The 14,408-nt window shown below is 43.5% G+C and overlaps 3 protein-coding genes across 3 annotated transcripts; all 3 read right to left on the reverse strand.

The window, feature by feature from the left end:
- Nucleotides 1-4,689: 4,689 nt before the first annotated feature.
- Nucleotides 4,690-5,650, reverse strand: LOC4331487 (uncharacterized). Its single transcript, XM_015773859.3, has 2 exons — nucleotides 5,210-5,650; nucleotides 4,690-5,129 (listed from the first exon to the last, which is right to left on the reverse strand). The coding sequence occupies exons 1-2, from the start codon at nucleotides 5,606-5,608 to the stop codon at nucleotides 5,040-5,042; spliced, it is 489 nt and encodes a 162-aa protein (XP_015629345.1). The 5' UTR covers nucleotides 5,609-5,650; the 3' UTR covers nucleotides 4,690-5,039.
- Nucleotides 5,651-6,492: 842 nt separating this feature from the next.
- Nucleotides 6,493-8,341, reverse strand: LOC4331488 (uncharacterized). The gene is made up of 2 exons (NM_001417170.1): nucleotides 8,117-8,341; nucleotides 6,493-7,006 (listed from the first exon to the last, which is right to left on the reverse strand). The coding sequence occupies exons 1-2, from the start codon at nucleotides 8,245-8,247 to the stop codon at nucleotides 6,751-6,753; spliced, it is 387 nt and encodes a 128-aa protein (NP_001404099.1). The 5' UTR covers nucleotides 8,248-8,341; the 3' UTR covers nucleotides 6,493-6,750.
- A 649-nt stretch (nucleotides 8,342-8,990) lies between these two features.
- Nucleotides 8,991-13,107, reverse strand: LOC4331489 (DNA polymerase delta small subunit-like). Its single transcript, NM_001417169.1, has 14 exons — nucleotides 12,917-13,107; nucleotides 12,708-12,837; nucleotides 11,930-12,036; nucleotides 11,735-11,858; nucleotides 11,495-11,599; nucleotides 11,275-11,390; nucleotides 11,099-11,182; nucleotides 10,947-11,015; nucleotides 10,781-10,852; nucleotides 10,585-10,676; nucleotides 10,381-10,508; nucleotides 10,114-10,215; nucleotides 9,980-10,047; nucleotides 8,991-9,585 (listed from the first exon to the last, which is right to left on the reverse strand). Exons 1-14 carry the CDS (start codon nucleotides 12,947-12,949, stop codon nucleotides 9,526-9,528), a joined length of 1,290 nt encoding a protein of 429 aa, NP_001404098.1. The 5' UTR covers nucleotides 12,950-13,107; the 3' UTR covers nucleotides 8,991-9,525.
- Between the last annotated feature and the right edge of the window lie 1,301 nt (nucleotides 13,108-14,408).

Here is a 14,408-nt window from a genome sequence, read left to right on the forward strand (position 1 = left end):
GCTCTTGCTAAATTTCCTCCAAAATCTACATGCAATGTGTCATTCCATAGGAATTTCATAGGATTTGGAAAGCTTCAATCCTTTGAATCAAAGGGCCAAATAGGAAAATTTCCTATAGGATTTGAATCCTATGAAATTCCTACATAAATCCTTTGATTCAAAGGGGCCCTAAAATTCCTATATATTTCCTCCAAATCAAAGGGGCCCTGAGTCTTTATCTCTCCTCAAATTCCTGTGTTTTTCATGCGGACCAATCAAACAGTCATTCCTATGTTTTTCCTGTGTTTTGTAATCCTCTATTTTACACTTGCATTCCTGTCAAAATCCTATGTTTTTCCTATTCCTCTGTTTTTTCATCCCTGTGATTCAAAGGGATCCTCAAAGGATTTCTTCCATAAGGTTCTACTTCTTGTTAAGGGCCCCTTTGAATCACAGGAATGAAAAATCGGAGAAATAGGAAAAACATAGGATTCTGACAGGAATGTAAGTGTAAAACAGAGGATTGCAAAACACAGGAAAAATATAGGAATGACCGTTTGATTGGACCACAGGAAAAACGCAGGAATTTGAGGAAAGATAAAGACTCAGGCCCCCTTTGATTCAAAGGAAATTCATAGGAATTTTAAAGGATTTCATTCATATAGGAATTTTTCCTATATAGCCCTTTGAATCAAAGGAATGAATCCTATGTAATCCCATGAAATTCCTATGGAATGCCTCTTCCCATGCAAGTTTTGGAGGAAATTTAGCATGAGGTTCTACCTCATGTTAAGAATCCTTTGAGTCTCTCTCTCCTCAAATTCCTGTGTTTTTCCTGTGACTCAATCAAATGGTCATTCCTATGTTTTTCTTGTGTTTTGCAATCCTCTGTTTTACATTTATATTCCTGTCAGAATCCTATGTTTTTTCATTCCTGTGATTCAAAGGGGCCCTCAAAGGATTTCTTCCATGAGGTTCTACTTCTTCTTAAAATTCCTCCAAAACTTGTATGGGAAGAGGCATTCCATAGGAATTCAGGGCCCCTTTGAATCGTAGGGTAGAAAAAACGGAGGAATAGGAAAAACACAGGATTCTGACAGGAATTGAAGTGTAAAACAGAGGATTGCAAAACACAGGAAAAACACAGGAATGGTCGTTTGATTGGAGCGCAGAAAAAACGCAGGAATCGGATGAGAGAGATAGACTTAAAGGAAATTTTCCAAGAGGTTGGAGCTCTTGCTAAATTTCCTCCAAAATCCACATGCAATGTGCCATTCCGTAGGAATTTCATAGGATTTGGAAAGCTTCAATCCTTTGAATTAAAGGGCAAAATAGGGAAATTTCCTATAGGATTTGAATCCTATGAAATTCCTATATAATTCCTTTGATTCAAAGGGGCCCTCAATAGGATTTCATAGGGCTCATTCCTTTGATTCAAAGGGCTTTGTAGGAAAAATTACTATAGGAATGAAATCCTCTAAAATTCCTATGAATTTCCTTTGAATCAAAGGGGGCCTAAAATTTCTCCAAAACTTGTATGGAAAGAGGCATTACATAGGAATTTCATAGGATTCCATAGGATTCATTCCTTTGATTCAAAAGGCTTTGTAGAAAAAATTTCTATAGAAATAAAATCCTCTAAAATTTCTATGATTTTCCTTTGAATCAAAGGGGCCTTATTTATTTTGAAACGGCTGGAGTGTGCATGTAACTATATTTATACGGATCCAGCCTGCAGTTACGGTACGGTGTCCTGCACCAGTCTTCTCATTTTCTTCTTCCGTTTGCAACTTTGAGAGAGAAAAAAAAACAAAGAGGAAGAAGCAACTTTGCAAGTGTCGTCCTAGTTCTTGCAGTATAGGATAGCAAAGCTAGGGCGATCGATTGCCTGTGTTAGGTGCCGTGTGCAGCCTACCGTGTCTTCTCGAGAGAGAGACAGAGAAATAATCGATCGATCGGTGAAGACGACACCAACCGAAAGTGAAATGGCGAATGCTTGGTGTCCAACCGTCCGAGGGGGAGCAAATGACGAAACGAAGTCTCTGCACACTTCATTACGCGCAAGTGTCGTTGGCGAACGAGCTGCCGAGAAAGGTGCCGATATAATTGCCAGACGGCGACCCGCTCTGCAGAAATCGCACCAGGATTTTTTTCTTGCCCTGCTGCATCAGTGTCTCACCAGACATAGATGATCAGGCCCAGCTACTGAACGTTTCTTGGAATGGTCTCTCTTCAGATCATGGATCTGATGTTAAGAGGCAAACCCCTCCTCTATTTTTTGGGCAAACCTTATCGCAAAGATGTAATGGACCCCAAGATCTTCCTGTCTTGTGATGCTTCAAAGAATTTTGGCTATAATCTCACGCTGACATTTCTTCTGAGATCAACCACCGGTAGGTTCGCAGTCAGGTCACTTCAGCCGGCCGAAGAATGTGCATCTTGTTCCTCCGTATTCCATCCTTGTGCAGACAAATATAGAATAAATATGCTGTATGTTTCAGCAGCGCATCTCGAGTCCATTCCTGCTCCCCATCTTCCGTTGTGGAATGGGATCTGTTCCTCTTTAGCCGAGAGCGTTTCAGAATTCAGAGCCGCATCGCTCACATACTTAAAAAAAAACCCTACTATCCTTTTTTTTACGGTAATACGAAGTTAGTACTAACATGCTGCTATCAAAAGTTCAGAACAGATACCATAATTTACAGCATCTGTAAATATCAGTTCAGAAGGTAAAAAAGGGGGGAAAGTAGTCTGCACGAATGAACAGCTCAGGTTCGTTGTTCTACAAGGCCGTGCACTTTGTTTATCGCATATGTACTCGCTCTTTATCATTTTCTATAGAAAAATGCCAAAGAAATTTTGGTCAAGAGAGACATCCTGGTCACTGTGCTGCGGGGGTTCGGTATGTATGGCCTACCATTTTGTCCTACAAAATCAGATGCTGAATGTGACTTTTTTTTCAGTACTATACACATGGCTACAAACTAACCATCATATGCGAAGGGTAGTGGAATGGCTGATTGACCAAAAGCTAAAAAGCATTTGAATATGGTTGAGATGATCTTCTGTTTCCCTGACAACATCTACCCTATATTCACAATCACCACCACTTACAAAAATGAAGTGTCATACACTGAAACATGTTAATACCTTTACTACCAGCAATGCAACACATGCACCTAAACTTGTTTACACTAGCCCGGTTAACGAGTTACTTGTAGAAAATTTCGTCAATCTAGTTCTACCATTTTGAAAATTAATTCTCTTTTCTTACTGACAATTCGAGCCATTTATTGATTCATGATTATGCAAGTTCCAAAATGTCCTCTTATCTTGAAAATACTCTACAGGATCACATTAGAATAAAATCTTAACCCAGACACAGTAGCACACGAACAAATTCACCCTTCACAAAGGAGAAAAGCACCACGGATAGATAGTTCTGGTTGACTCCACCGGTGCAGCTTTTCCTTCTTTTCCTTCCAAAGTGGCGTCTTCCTTTGCTAAAAGATAAGAGATGAGGATGGAGGAGGAGGAGGCGACGGCTGCGATGCGCGTCGGACCCTCTACTACGGAAAGGGCCTCCCCACCAATCTGCTGCCATTTCCGGTGGCAGGATGGGGGAACAGATTAGCTCGGCTTGAAAGCTACGAAAAAAGCAGCTCATCTTCTTCAGTCACCTGTCTGATCCTACTACGAACAGCCGGCGAGTGTGCTGCATCACAGCATCAGAGACCCAAGTAATTCGGTGTCCCGTGTCCCGGACGTCCATGAGGCGGCACAAGTATCTGCCTTCTATTGGTCAAACACTCAAACCTGACGAAATGGCTGCTTCCTGCTTTGTGTCTGGATTAACCTTCACGCCTCGGTGGAATCAGCAGAGTGAGCCAATTGTAATTTTCAGAGCAGTACACTTCATTCCAAGTTTCCAACTTGACAAGTGGTTTAATAGTTGTTCGTTGTTCGTATCGTAGACTGGTAGAATGAGGACAGACATGGTGATGCTACCAGTAATTAATTCAGTGATGATGATGCTATCAGTACTATAGCGTTACTTTTTCTTTAGGCGATTCAGATTCTTCAATCAGATGTGTCACGATCTTGCCAAGGAACGGGTCACCTGACTGAGCCTGCCCAAGTGCTAACTAAGAATTGAGAAATCAGGTTCAGTGCAAAGAGAGACCCCCACACCATATTCAGAGACTTAGAAAAGGTGGACTTGAGACTAAATCGTCTTCAGCTTTGTTTTCTTAGCGAAGGGGGTTTGCTGAGTGCAGAGGAGATATCAGAAATGAAAAGGAGAAGATAAGAAAAGAAAGGATCAATGATTGATCATTTGATCATATCTGATGTACCTTTAATTCGGAGGTAGTAATGTTTAATCAGGTGGTGAAAGCGTATGTGGAGCTACTAGAGAAAACAAGGTAGGCTTCTGGGTAGACATGGACTGATACTAGTAAAGAAACCTTTATATGGTGCATAATCTAAAGCCAAGTGGAGTATAAACCATTGAACTGCATCTGTGGAAAGTTTGGATCTTGGAATTTTTAAGTTCTTCTACCTCATTCAGGAATTCAGATTGTGTGTAGCGAAAGCCACCCACAAGGCCCATCAGTATTCAGGTCTTTAGCCCAGTCAATATGGAGGCCTATAATCCACTAAAAAACCAAAGGCCTAATTGCCTAAACACACAATAACACAATATCTGAATTTTCTCTGAGAAGAACAGCACTGGTATTGATATTGCAAACTTGAATTTACAACGTGGTCGCCGAGACGATGATTCAACCGAGTATAAAGAAACAACGAGTGAATAAAAGCAAACACAGAGGCAGGAGTCAAAGAACCTACTCTACCTGAACTACACAGCTAGTTCAATTTTGTGTTGTTCTTTTCTGCCATTTTATTCTAGCTAAACTGTAGAATCGATCAGTCATAAACGAATTCAATTCGAAGGAAACCAATTAACCAACCCGAGCAGGAGAGCTCGATGACGAGAGAAGAATCAGTCACAGCTCGGCCACCTGTCATGGCAGAGGCTTCAGTTTAGAGTTCAGAGCTCAGACCATGTCGCTGATGAGCAGCACGTGGTTGGTGCGGTGCCTCTCCACGAACATCTTCGACGCCCCCGCCACCGTCTTCCTCCATGTCTGAGCATCGCGCAGAGTGAAACCAATTCAGCATTGGAGAGTTGGAAACGAGGCATTGGAGAGTTGAGAGCTTAGCTTACCCGCTCCAACGCGGCGAGGAGGAGGCCGATCCCGGCGGCGTCATCGAGGCGCGCGGCCCCGCCCCGGTGGGAGTGGCTCGCGGCGGATCCCTTGCGGGCGGAGGCCGTGGTGGTCGTCGGCAGCAGCAGCCCGGCCTTCCACTCGGTGGACCCGCCGATGCTCCGCCTCCGCTTGGGCGCCGCGAGCTCCGCCCCCGACTCCAAATCCCTCGCGGAGAGCCCCGACGCCACCCTCCTGGACGACCGCTTCCGCCGCAGCGCGAGGCTGCGCCGCGGCGGCGTGATCTGCTTGGCGTGCGCGTCCGGGTCGGCGAACTTGCGCAGGAGCTCGTCCGACGACGCCCTCGCCACGTGCTGCACGGACACCGCCCCGCCGCCGCCCTGCGCCGTTGCTGCCATTGCAGAGATCGGAGGTTTGACACAGTGAATCCGTTGGTGAATGGGAGGAGCGGGAGATGGGGGAGGCGAGGGGGATTTAAGCGCGGGATTTAAGGGGAAGACGAGACGAGGCGAAGAAGAAGAGGAGGTTGATGGGGAATATAGCCGTTGGGGAGCGCGGGTGAGGATCTCACGTGCCGCGCGCGCGCGCGACGCTGGCGCGGTCGGTCGCTGATCTGGTGCGGCGCAGGCTGGTCCCGGGAGGGAGACGCCTTTCTGACTCTGTGGCTCGTGTCGGTCGTAGTAGTGGTGCTGTGGTGGTGGGGGGGGGGGGGGGGGGATTTATTTTCTCCCGTGAGCAAGAACGGGCAGGAAATCTGACAGGGACTATAGAATGATGTGGATTCAGGATTTCAGGCCGTTAGGATTCAGATCCATGGTGATTGATGATGACCGTAGCAATGGCGTAGTAATGCTGTACTGATATGAGCATTAACGAAAAGCAGTTTGGTACTACACCGGGATTGCGTTGCAGGAGTTGAGTTCACCTTCATATGAGGTCATAGCATGACAGGCATGATGATACAGGGGGGGCCTCAACCTCAACAGTCACCACTCATCACACGTTCACAGTCGCACTGATGCCTGGGAGGGGAGCAGACTGAACTGAATGCCAAGACATCATGGCATGGCATATACTCCTATTCAGCAGTCAGAGAACGGTATGATTGTACTGTCCATAGCAAAGCATTATAAGATCACAATGCACTGATACAACAAGCTCAAAAGGCAACTTGTATGGAGTTTCAGTTCGATTAGGTGCGTGTACACTGTTAGGGGGAATGCGAATGTTTATCAGAGACTGATGAATGAAACACACAAGCCTGCATTTTCAGGAGACCCGTATGTTAAATTTTTTACTATAAATTCCACTCTCAGGGATTCATACAAAAGAACAGAACCAAACCACTGTTTCCACCTCGAAATGACATATGAAAAGGCAATACCCAAGGCACAGCTGGAAACAATGGTACAACACCATGAAGCAGTTGTTCAACACTTAAGAATGAAACCATCAAGTGCAATTTATCCAAGATTGGCATACAATTGGACCGAAGTATGTACAACTAAAAAGGTGCAGAATTATCCTAAAATTTGAACTTCTAAGATTTTGCAGCGCCAAAGACCAAACCAGCAATCCAGGTGAAGAGCGATCCGATAACCCACAAGACTAGAAGGAACACAATGATACCAGCCAAAATAGTTAGGACGGGTGGGCCATCTGTTGAGCTTGAGTTATCATCACTTGAGCTGTTCTGTTTTGCACCAGTGCTAGTAGAATCTGGCTTCTGGTGCTCCGTCTGCAAGCCTATTGAATCCTCGAAACAGAGAAATTTTCTTGCAGCTGGATCAGGAAGCCTGTATGTCAACACAGTTAGGAGCGACACCTTGGAGGATGCATTACATTATTCATCGACAAATTACTTAAAATGAACAGCCAATTTGCAATGCACAAAGCAACTTATGCACATAAGAGAATAAGTGCTAACATAGGGGCAAAACACCCATGAAATCAATCATAAAAAAAACTATGACCAGATTGACTCCACAGATTGTTACGAAATGTTTTATTCACCGCATAGGCTAAGCATGGAGGAGAAGCTTGTATTCTAGTCGCAACATTTTTGCAATACCCTTTTTTTTTCAGGAATACAAAGATTTGTTTATCTTTGTATTAAGACAGATGGTTTGTATTACAGCCCAAGCGAAATTGAACTATGAACAAAAATGACAAAAGAGAAAAAAAGGGATTTGGAAGGCTAGCGCTCAACGCTAGATTGGCAACAGGATTATGTGACCACGGAGAAGCTAGCAGCTCAATGCGAGATTGGCATCTCGGAATGCCATAGAGCTGCTTTCTCTACTGCAGCGGCTGCCACCTCCATCCAGGTCTTTTGTTGGCCGTTGAAGCCACCGCCTCGTGAACTTGCAAGGCCATAAATTCACAGTGGAAATTGAAGTGGATGCAACCTGTCAACCTCACAACTAAACAACCGAAGTCTAAAAAAAAGTTGGGCCTCTTTTGACATGAGTACTCAGTACACCACGGAGTATGATATCACGCTACACATAAGTAATCGTACATTCGGTGTAGTTGCCAGCCAAAGATACAAATCTCAACAATAGAGGGGACGGTTCTCACTAACCATCCTAGATGTTAAAAATACAACAATGCGTAGGCTTAAGAATCAATTGCAGAAAACTAGCAATTCCTCAAAATGTGTGTTCATACTTTCAGCTAAATTCAGCAGCACTACGTATTCAATATGGACTACATCGATCCCCTTCCCCTCTCTAAGATCCTTTGTGGTAAATGGGTCCTCGCCAAATTGAATCCAATCGGGTTAGGCAAGCAAACCATACGGCAACAGCAGAATCGAAGCAAACCGTGATACTCTTTTCTCCAGCCAATGTCCATGAACAAAGGCGTGAGATAATAACTAGATAAGAGAGGGAAGGGGAGGGCACCTGAATCCACGGAGGACGACGCGGGCGGCTCGGGGAGGGACGGCGGAGACAGCAGGCGGAAGCCGGCGAGGGGTTCGGACAGCCCGGAGAAGCGGAAGAGTCGAGGCGAGGTGGGGGAAGATGGCCGCCATGGCGCCCAACGGCCGAAGAGGTGGAGACTGGAGAGAGAAGGGAGCCTAAAACCGGCGCAATCGAGTAATCGAGGTGGGGAAATGGGATGGAGACAGCAGAGGCTTTGTTGGAAAAAACGGATGGTTTAGATCTGATGATCTTCTTGTCATTTTGCTGCGGTCACCTGTAGCCACAGATGAAGCATAGGAGTATGGGATTAGGATAGTTCTAGCTTGTGCGCTTCGAGCCTATGAAGTGCTTGTTTTCGAATTTCCAAATTTCAAAAGTCTTTTGTTTTCCGTTGTTGGGTATGTTTGGTAGAGCTCCAACTTTTAAATTTAGCTTAGAAATCGGCTCTGGAGTGGAGTTATAGGCCTGTTTGGTACAGCTCCAACTCCTAAACTTCCGGAGTTGGGTCTGGAGTGGAGTTTTGGGTCTGGAGTGGAGTTGTAGAGCTGCCTAAACCCAGCTCCACGACTCTAGTTTATTCTGTGAAAGAGCTCCACCCAGCTCCACTAAACTGTTTGGCTGAGCTCCAGCTCTAGGAGAGGTAGAGCTGTACCAAACAGGCTCGTACTCTAGTTCATTTTGTAAGAGAGCTCTACCCAGCTCCGCTCTCATTTTAGTTGGAGCTGAAACTGTTTGGCTGAGCTCCATGAGAGGTGGAGCTAGAGCTGGAGCTGTGTCAAACATGCCCAAAGACAGCAAGAGAAAAATGTAAATTCATACATCATTCTTGGCACTTTTAATAGGATTTTTTTCACCAAAATAAGGGTAAGTCGAACCACACCAAATATATCAATTCTTAGAGTCTGGAATTAGGGGAAAAATACTCTTAACTCTTCCCGTTCATGTTGAACAACAACTCCATCTTCTGCAACCTGGGGAAGACATCTAACTCAAGCTAAACTTCTAGAGACTAGCAGTAATCTAATTTACTCTGCTGTCTGCTGTGCAATTTTGCATCTGCATATCTGATCCGAAATATACATTTTCTAAGACTGATGAGAAAGAATACAACATCTGACGAATAAATCAGCTGTGGATACTCATACCGAGAAAAGAAGCATACGCTTCTTTTTGTTTAGTACAAACCGTGCACCCTCTATTTCAGCTTTTGATACATCGAGGTTTAGGCAATTATATCAACACATCTAATTGGAGAAACCTAGGTCATCACAATCTAAAAAAAGAACTACAAGTACATCCTTTAGACAACCCTGCGCCAGTTCAGGATTAAGATGTCCACAGCAGCATGCTACATCAACTCACTTGCACTCCAGACAAGTAGAGCATGGTCAAGCATCGAAGCTTGTTGAGAAACTCAACGTGCTGCACTCCAAGTTCCTCAAATTGAGCTGCATTAAAATATATACTTGTGTTTGTCAGCAATTTATCTGTGTATGCAATAATGCATATAAAAAACAATGTTAAGTGTTAGAATACAAAAAAAGGGCAAAGAAAAATGTTTGCATACGCATACATAAATCAAGGCTATGTACTATACTAAGACAGAAGACCAAAGGAAAAGTGTCCATCTTCAAAGAGGACTTCTGGTTTGTCATGGTTTTTTAAATCTTCCACAAAGAAGTGTATGAAATTGTTTTACTGGTTCATCATTCGTGAACTTTTTACGATGTGTAAAAGGAGCTAATCCCCACTTGATGACTTGGCCTCCTTATAACTTTCTAGATTGCAAAGATAAAACAGCGCAGCTTTACCAATAGTCAGCATACAACTAGAGGTATTTACCATGACAGCAACTCCACTATCACAAAATCTTGGAATGCAGATCAGCCTCACTTTTTGTTTTTCTAGCCCTGCATGATGACAAATATGTTTAGTTGGGCGCTAAAACAACATAGGAACCTTACATGAAGCAGTACCTTGCAATAATTGAGTTTCATATTTATCTTGATTCCCGACGAAGTAAACATGGGGACAGCTTTCAACGAGAAAAGGATCCTTGTCTGTGTATGGATAACATCCTGGGTGAAACAGATATTTACATGAGAAGGGTTCTAGCTTTGCTATAAAAATGGTCACTAAATCAATAATGAAATTGAATTACAAACAGTTGGATGATATAATACAGGTTTTTTACCAAGCAATCACAGCATAGCACAATGGGGCTGAAATGCCTGAAGAGTTACCTAGACTGTTTGGAGCAGTTGGAGCAAGATGACGCCACCGCAGTGTTCTTTCCACGAATTCCAGCTTGTCTTTGGCATCAGAGTACTTGTAGAGGTCATCTATGTTCTGTCCAGATGTTCCAATAAACCTACATGCAGAACTTCCATACTTCAAACTCCACAGCTGCTTTAATTGAGGAAAGTTAAAAAAACACCAACACCCACCGGACACTATCAAGCTCGAATTGATGTGGATTCGAGCACGATGAAAAAGTGTTATAAGTGGCTGCTCCAGCAAAAAGGCATCTATGCAAAGGCTGCCAAAAAAAAAGCAAGACATAAGTTAGTCATGCATGCATAAAAACATGCTTGAATGTTACTAGTGCAAATTAGTCATTATTTTTCCATGTCAATAGCCCACCTGTTGAGGCAAAGAAAAATTTGCTGGGTCATTAGATCCAGGCATCATGTCCACAGGCAATGATGCCACAAGCTGCAGAAGAAATGGATTACATTCATACTGACATCATAAACCTGAATAATTAATTGCGTTGATAATATTTGAGGGGGGAGTAAACGGTTGAAACCTGAGTGAGCATTATATCCAATTCTTTGATTGGTTCAGCTATCCTGGATTGATCTTTCGATGCTACTGCCTGAAATATCAGTGTTCACCACTAGTGCAATAAACTAAAGCTATGGAGTTTCACCAAAAACATGTAATATGCAGTGACATTACCTGACCATTGAAGAATCTTGGAGAAATATGTACCGAATTCCCAGCCACCACAACACGTACTATGTTGGATGCTATGGATTGCTCCTAATTAAATTGCAAAGAGATCATCTAAATTTAGTGCATATCTTCACTTGAAAACCTTCATTTTGGGAAAAATAAAATAAAAAGGCGCATACATTCTCATCACCCAAATGCCCTGTGATATGGTCTATAAGAAGTTGGAATTGCAGAGGATTGAATTTTTCACTCCCAATACTTAATCCCGACACAAATACCACATATTTGTCCTCGTCTGTAACAGAGGTAAATGCCAATGTAAGAGATCTAACCATCAAAACTTGTGTAGGCAAATGGGGAAAATGGAGAATGAGCAAGCCAGGATAGGAAAAAATTTACTTATGCTAGGTAACGTAATTTGAGGAGGAATCCCAGCCTCAAGAATATCTTCAACAAGAAAGTTGCCAGCACTTGTTTCTTTCCCATGTAAAGCTATTACAACTCCTGTGGACAATTGGTGGGTGAGTATTCCAAGCAACATGATATATTGGATAAAATTGTTCGACAAATGCTACAATCATAAAGAAACTAGTCTAGAATTTGCAAACTTAACTTTTCAGTGAAAAATATCAGACATACCAGTAACATATGCTGCTGGAGGTATGGCTCCTGCAAGTGTAACTCTCCCACTTTCATCTTCCAGAATGAGATGATCATCAGGATGCATGAAATTGTGTGGTTTAACAAGAGGAATAGCAGACCTCTGTAGCACAATAGTTCATTCAGAGGCCATCCAAGTTAATAAGGATAAGAAGACAAGACATGCTAAATTACCTCCTTAGAATATTCATCAAGAATGGAAGGCTTTAATTTCATGTGCTTATATAAAGTTCCAACGATTATGCAATCCTTTCCTTCTTCAAGTCCCAACACAGTAGTAACTGCAGAACAGCAAGAGGCGTGATTTGAAGTTTAAACGCTCTGTGGATGCATAAAAGCAAGTGTCTCTTACACGATCCATTTCCATGAACTAAGATAGACACGCGGCAAATGGATCCAATGTTCAATCTTGGTAATAAGGAGGCACATTTCATAAGATCAAACATTCATACTGACTAAATAATGCCAGCAAAAGATCTTACGATTGATTACTAGCTTCATTGCGAATTAACTGCTGGACAAAGCATTTAGTAAGAAAAATGTTTTTTTTAGTTCAGTTACATTCACCAACCAATAAAAATCTATTGGTAAATAGAAGATGCCAAATCAGTATTTTGTGAATACTATTTTCAGCAAGCATAGACAAACTAGCACAGGACAAGCTCATAACACCCCCTAAAAAAACTCAGTTGATGGTCATACATTCACACTATGGATGGAGCAAAGATCGTAGCCGATGTGCCAAATTGCTTCTAAAACCCTAATATGAGCTCAATGGGCCTGAAATTTCGCCCCCAGAATTTTGTAGAGCGAACCAGAGAATCCACATGCCAGCACATAAACCCTAACTAAACCCATCATGCTACATCGCAATCAACTCCCAAAAACAGTTCAAGCTCCAAAAACAAAGCAGAGAAACCCTAACGATTTAGGAAAAAGCGAGGGGTCGGACCAGGAAGGTGCGGCTTCCAGGAGGGGACGAGGGCGTGGAGGAGGTTGCGCATGTGGTGGAGTCGCGTGAAGTAGATGTGGCTGTACTGCTGCCCCTGGTACTTCTCCCCCTGGATCGCGTACCTCTCGTCCTGCCATCCCCCAATCGCCATTGCTCAGCCCAGAACCCAAATCGAGGTGATTCGAGAATCAAAAGAAGGAGAAGCTTACGAGGTTGCTGTACTCCGCCTGCTTCCTCTCCATGGCGGCGGCGGCGGCGGCGGCGAGTTTGGGGTGAGACCTGAGGTTGGAAGCGGCTCCGCGATTTGGTTCCCGCTCCTCCCGCCTCCGCGCGCCCAAATTTATCCGCCAAAATCGCGCTCCATTTGCTTCGCGCGCCGCCCGCGGCGTCGCCAACCCTCGCGGCGGCAGCGTGCTGAACTGCTGACTGTTGTTGCTGACGCCTCGAGATCTAGCGGGCTTTCAGGCCCATAATGCCTTCTCCGGCCCATTCGCGGGGAATGGGCCGGAACTGAGGCCTTCCAAACAGGGCCTAGCCCGGATACAGAGTAATAAATTCACTTTAGGTCTCTTAACTTGCCAGCGAGTTCGATTTTCATCCTTGAACCAATTGACATGTGGGTCCCATTATTTTTTAATTTTATTATTTAACTGACATGCGGATCCACATATTATTTTTTTAAAATTATTAATTTTTGCTTCATTCATCACGTCAATGCCACGTCAGACGAAATACCGAGTCAAATTAGCCACGTAGGTGCCACGTCATCTGAAACCACCGTCAAAACTGTCATGGGATCTGCTGGTTTTGATAGTTGAGGGACCCGTTAAAGGATGAAAATTGAACTCGCTGTCAAGTTAGGGACCTAAAGTGAACTTATTCCGGGTACAAACGGCGGGGACGGCCCGCTATATATGACGCCGTGGTCGCGGTCGCGCGATGGGGCCGCGAAGTCGCTCTCGGCCGGCCGCGTTTTCCTCGTGGTGCGTCGTCTCTTCTTCGTGTGATGATGCATCGCGCTTCGCGCGGCGTGCTCCATGACCAATGAGCACTATCAGTTTCCATTTCCTTTTCGATGGAGACGTCATTTTCTTGTACACGTGGAGTTAGGTTAAGTAACTTTTTCATGTACAGAGCCAGTACTCTCAGCTCTCAAAGAATAGACATTAATTTACCGTAATACTCGGTCTCCGCTCACAAATACCTATCGGTTTATCAACAATAGTTATAGTTAATTACATAAAATATATTCACAGTTATGAATGTTGGAGTAGTAGATATTATTCACTTTTGTATTGCTTAAGAAACAACGGTCAAAATCACATCCATCAAAGTATGTAAACGTTCATGTGTGCCACGAACAACCACGTACTTCCTTTGATCAGATGAAAGAGATACTCGAGCCATCACCATCGTCCAATATCATGTGCTGTATCTATATATGACGCACGTGCACTCTCCCAGCTGCCCAATACATGCTGGATTTTTGTTTTCTACCATAAGCGAAGTTGAAGATTTCTGCTCTTATATTTTTTAAGTAGGTGTTGGTAAAGGCACTAGGAAGACCATGACAAGTTAACAATAACTAGTGGCAATTGTTTATGTGCCAATTTTTTGACAATTTGTGTACCTTTGAATACATAAAAGGATCATCCATTATAATTTTAATAACCTTATCCATGACTACATTTTTTATCAACC

The sequence above is a fragment of the Oryza sativa genome, chromosome 3 (assembly GCF_034140825.1).
Source record: "Oryza sativa Japonica Group chromosome 3, ASM3414082v1".
Classification (NCBI taxonomy): Eukaryota; Viridiplantae; Streptophyta; class Magnoliopsida; order Poales; family Poaceae; genus Oryza; species Oryza sativa.

What these genes read in the sequence shown, in the direction of transcription:
- LOC4331487 (XM_015773859.3), bottom strand. Translation starts at nt 5,608, where the DNA reads ATGGCAGCAACGGCGCAGGGCGGCGGCGGGGCGGTGTCCGTGCAGCAC. An exon ending in TCCTCGCCGCGTTGGAGCGG is followed by an intron (nt 5,130 to 5,209) that starts GTAAGCTAAGCT and finishes CGCGATGCTCAG; the next exon opens with ACATGGAGGAAGACGGTGGC.
- LOC4331488 (NM_001417170.1), bottom strand. Translation starts at nt 8,247, where the DNA reads ATGGCGGCCATCTTCCCCCACCTCGCCTCGACTCTTCCGCTTCTCCGG. An exon ending in GTCGTCCTCCGTGGATTCAG is followed by an intron (nt 7,007 to 8,116) that starts GTGCCCTCCCCT and finishes GTTGACATACAG; the next exon opens with GCTTCCTGATCCAGCTGCAA.
- LOC4331489 (NM_001417169.1), bottom strand. Translation starts at nt 12,949, where the DNA reads ATGGAGAGGAAGCAGGCGGAGTACAGCAACCTC. An exon ending in TTGATGAATATTCTAAGGAG is followed by an intron (nt 11,859 to 11,929) that starts GTAATTTAGCAT and finishes ATTGTGCTACAG; the next exon opens with AGGTCTGCTATTCCTCTTGT. An exon ending in CAAGATTCTTCAATGGTCAG is followed by an intron (nt 11,016 to 11,098) that starts GTAATGTCACTG and finishes CTGATATTTCAG; the next exon opens with GCAGTAGCATCGAAAGATCA.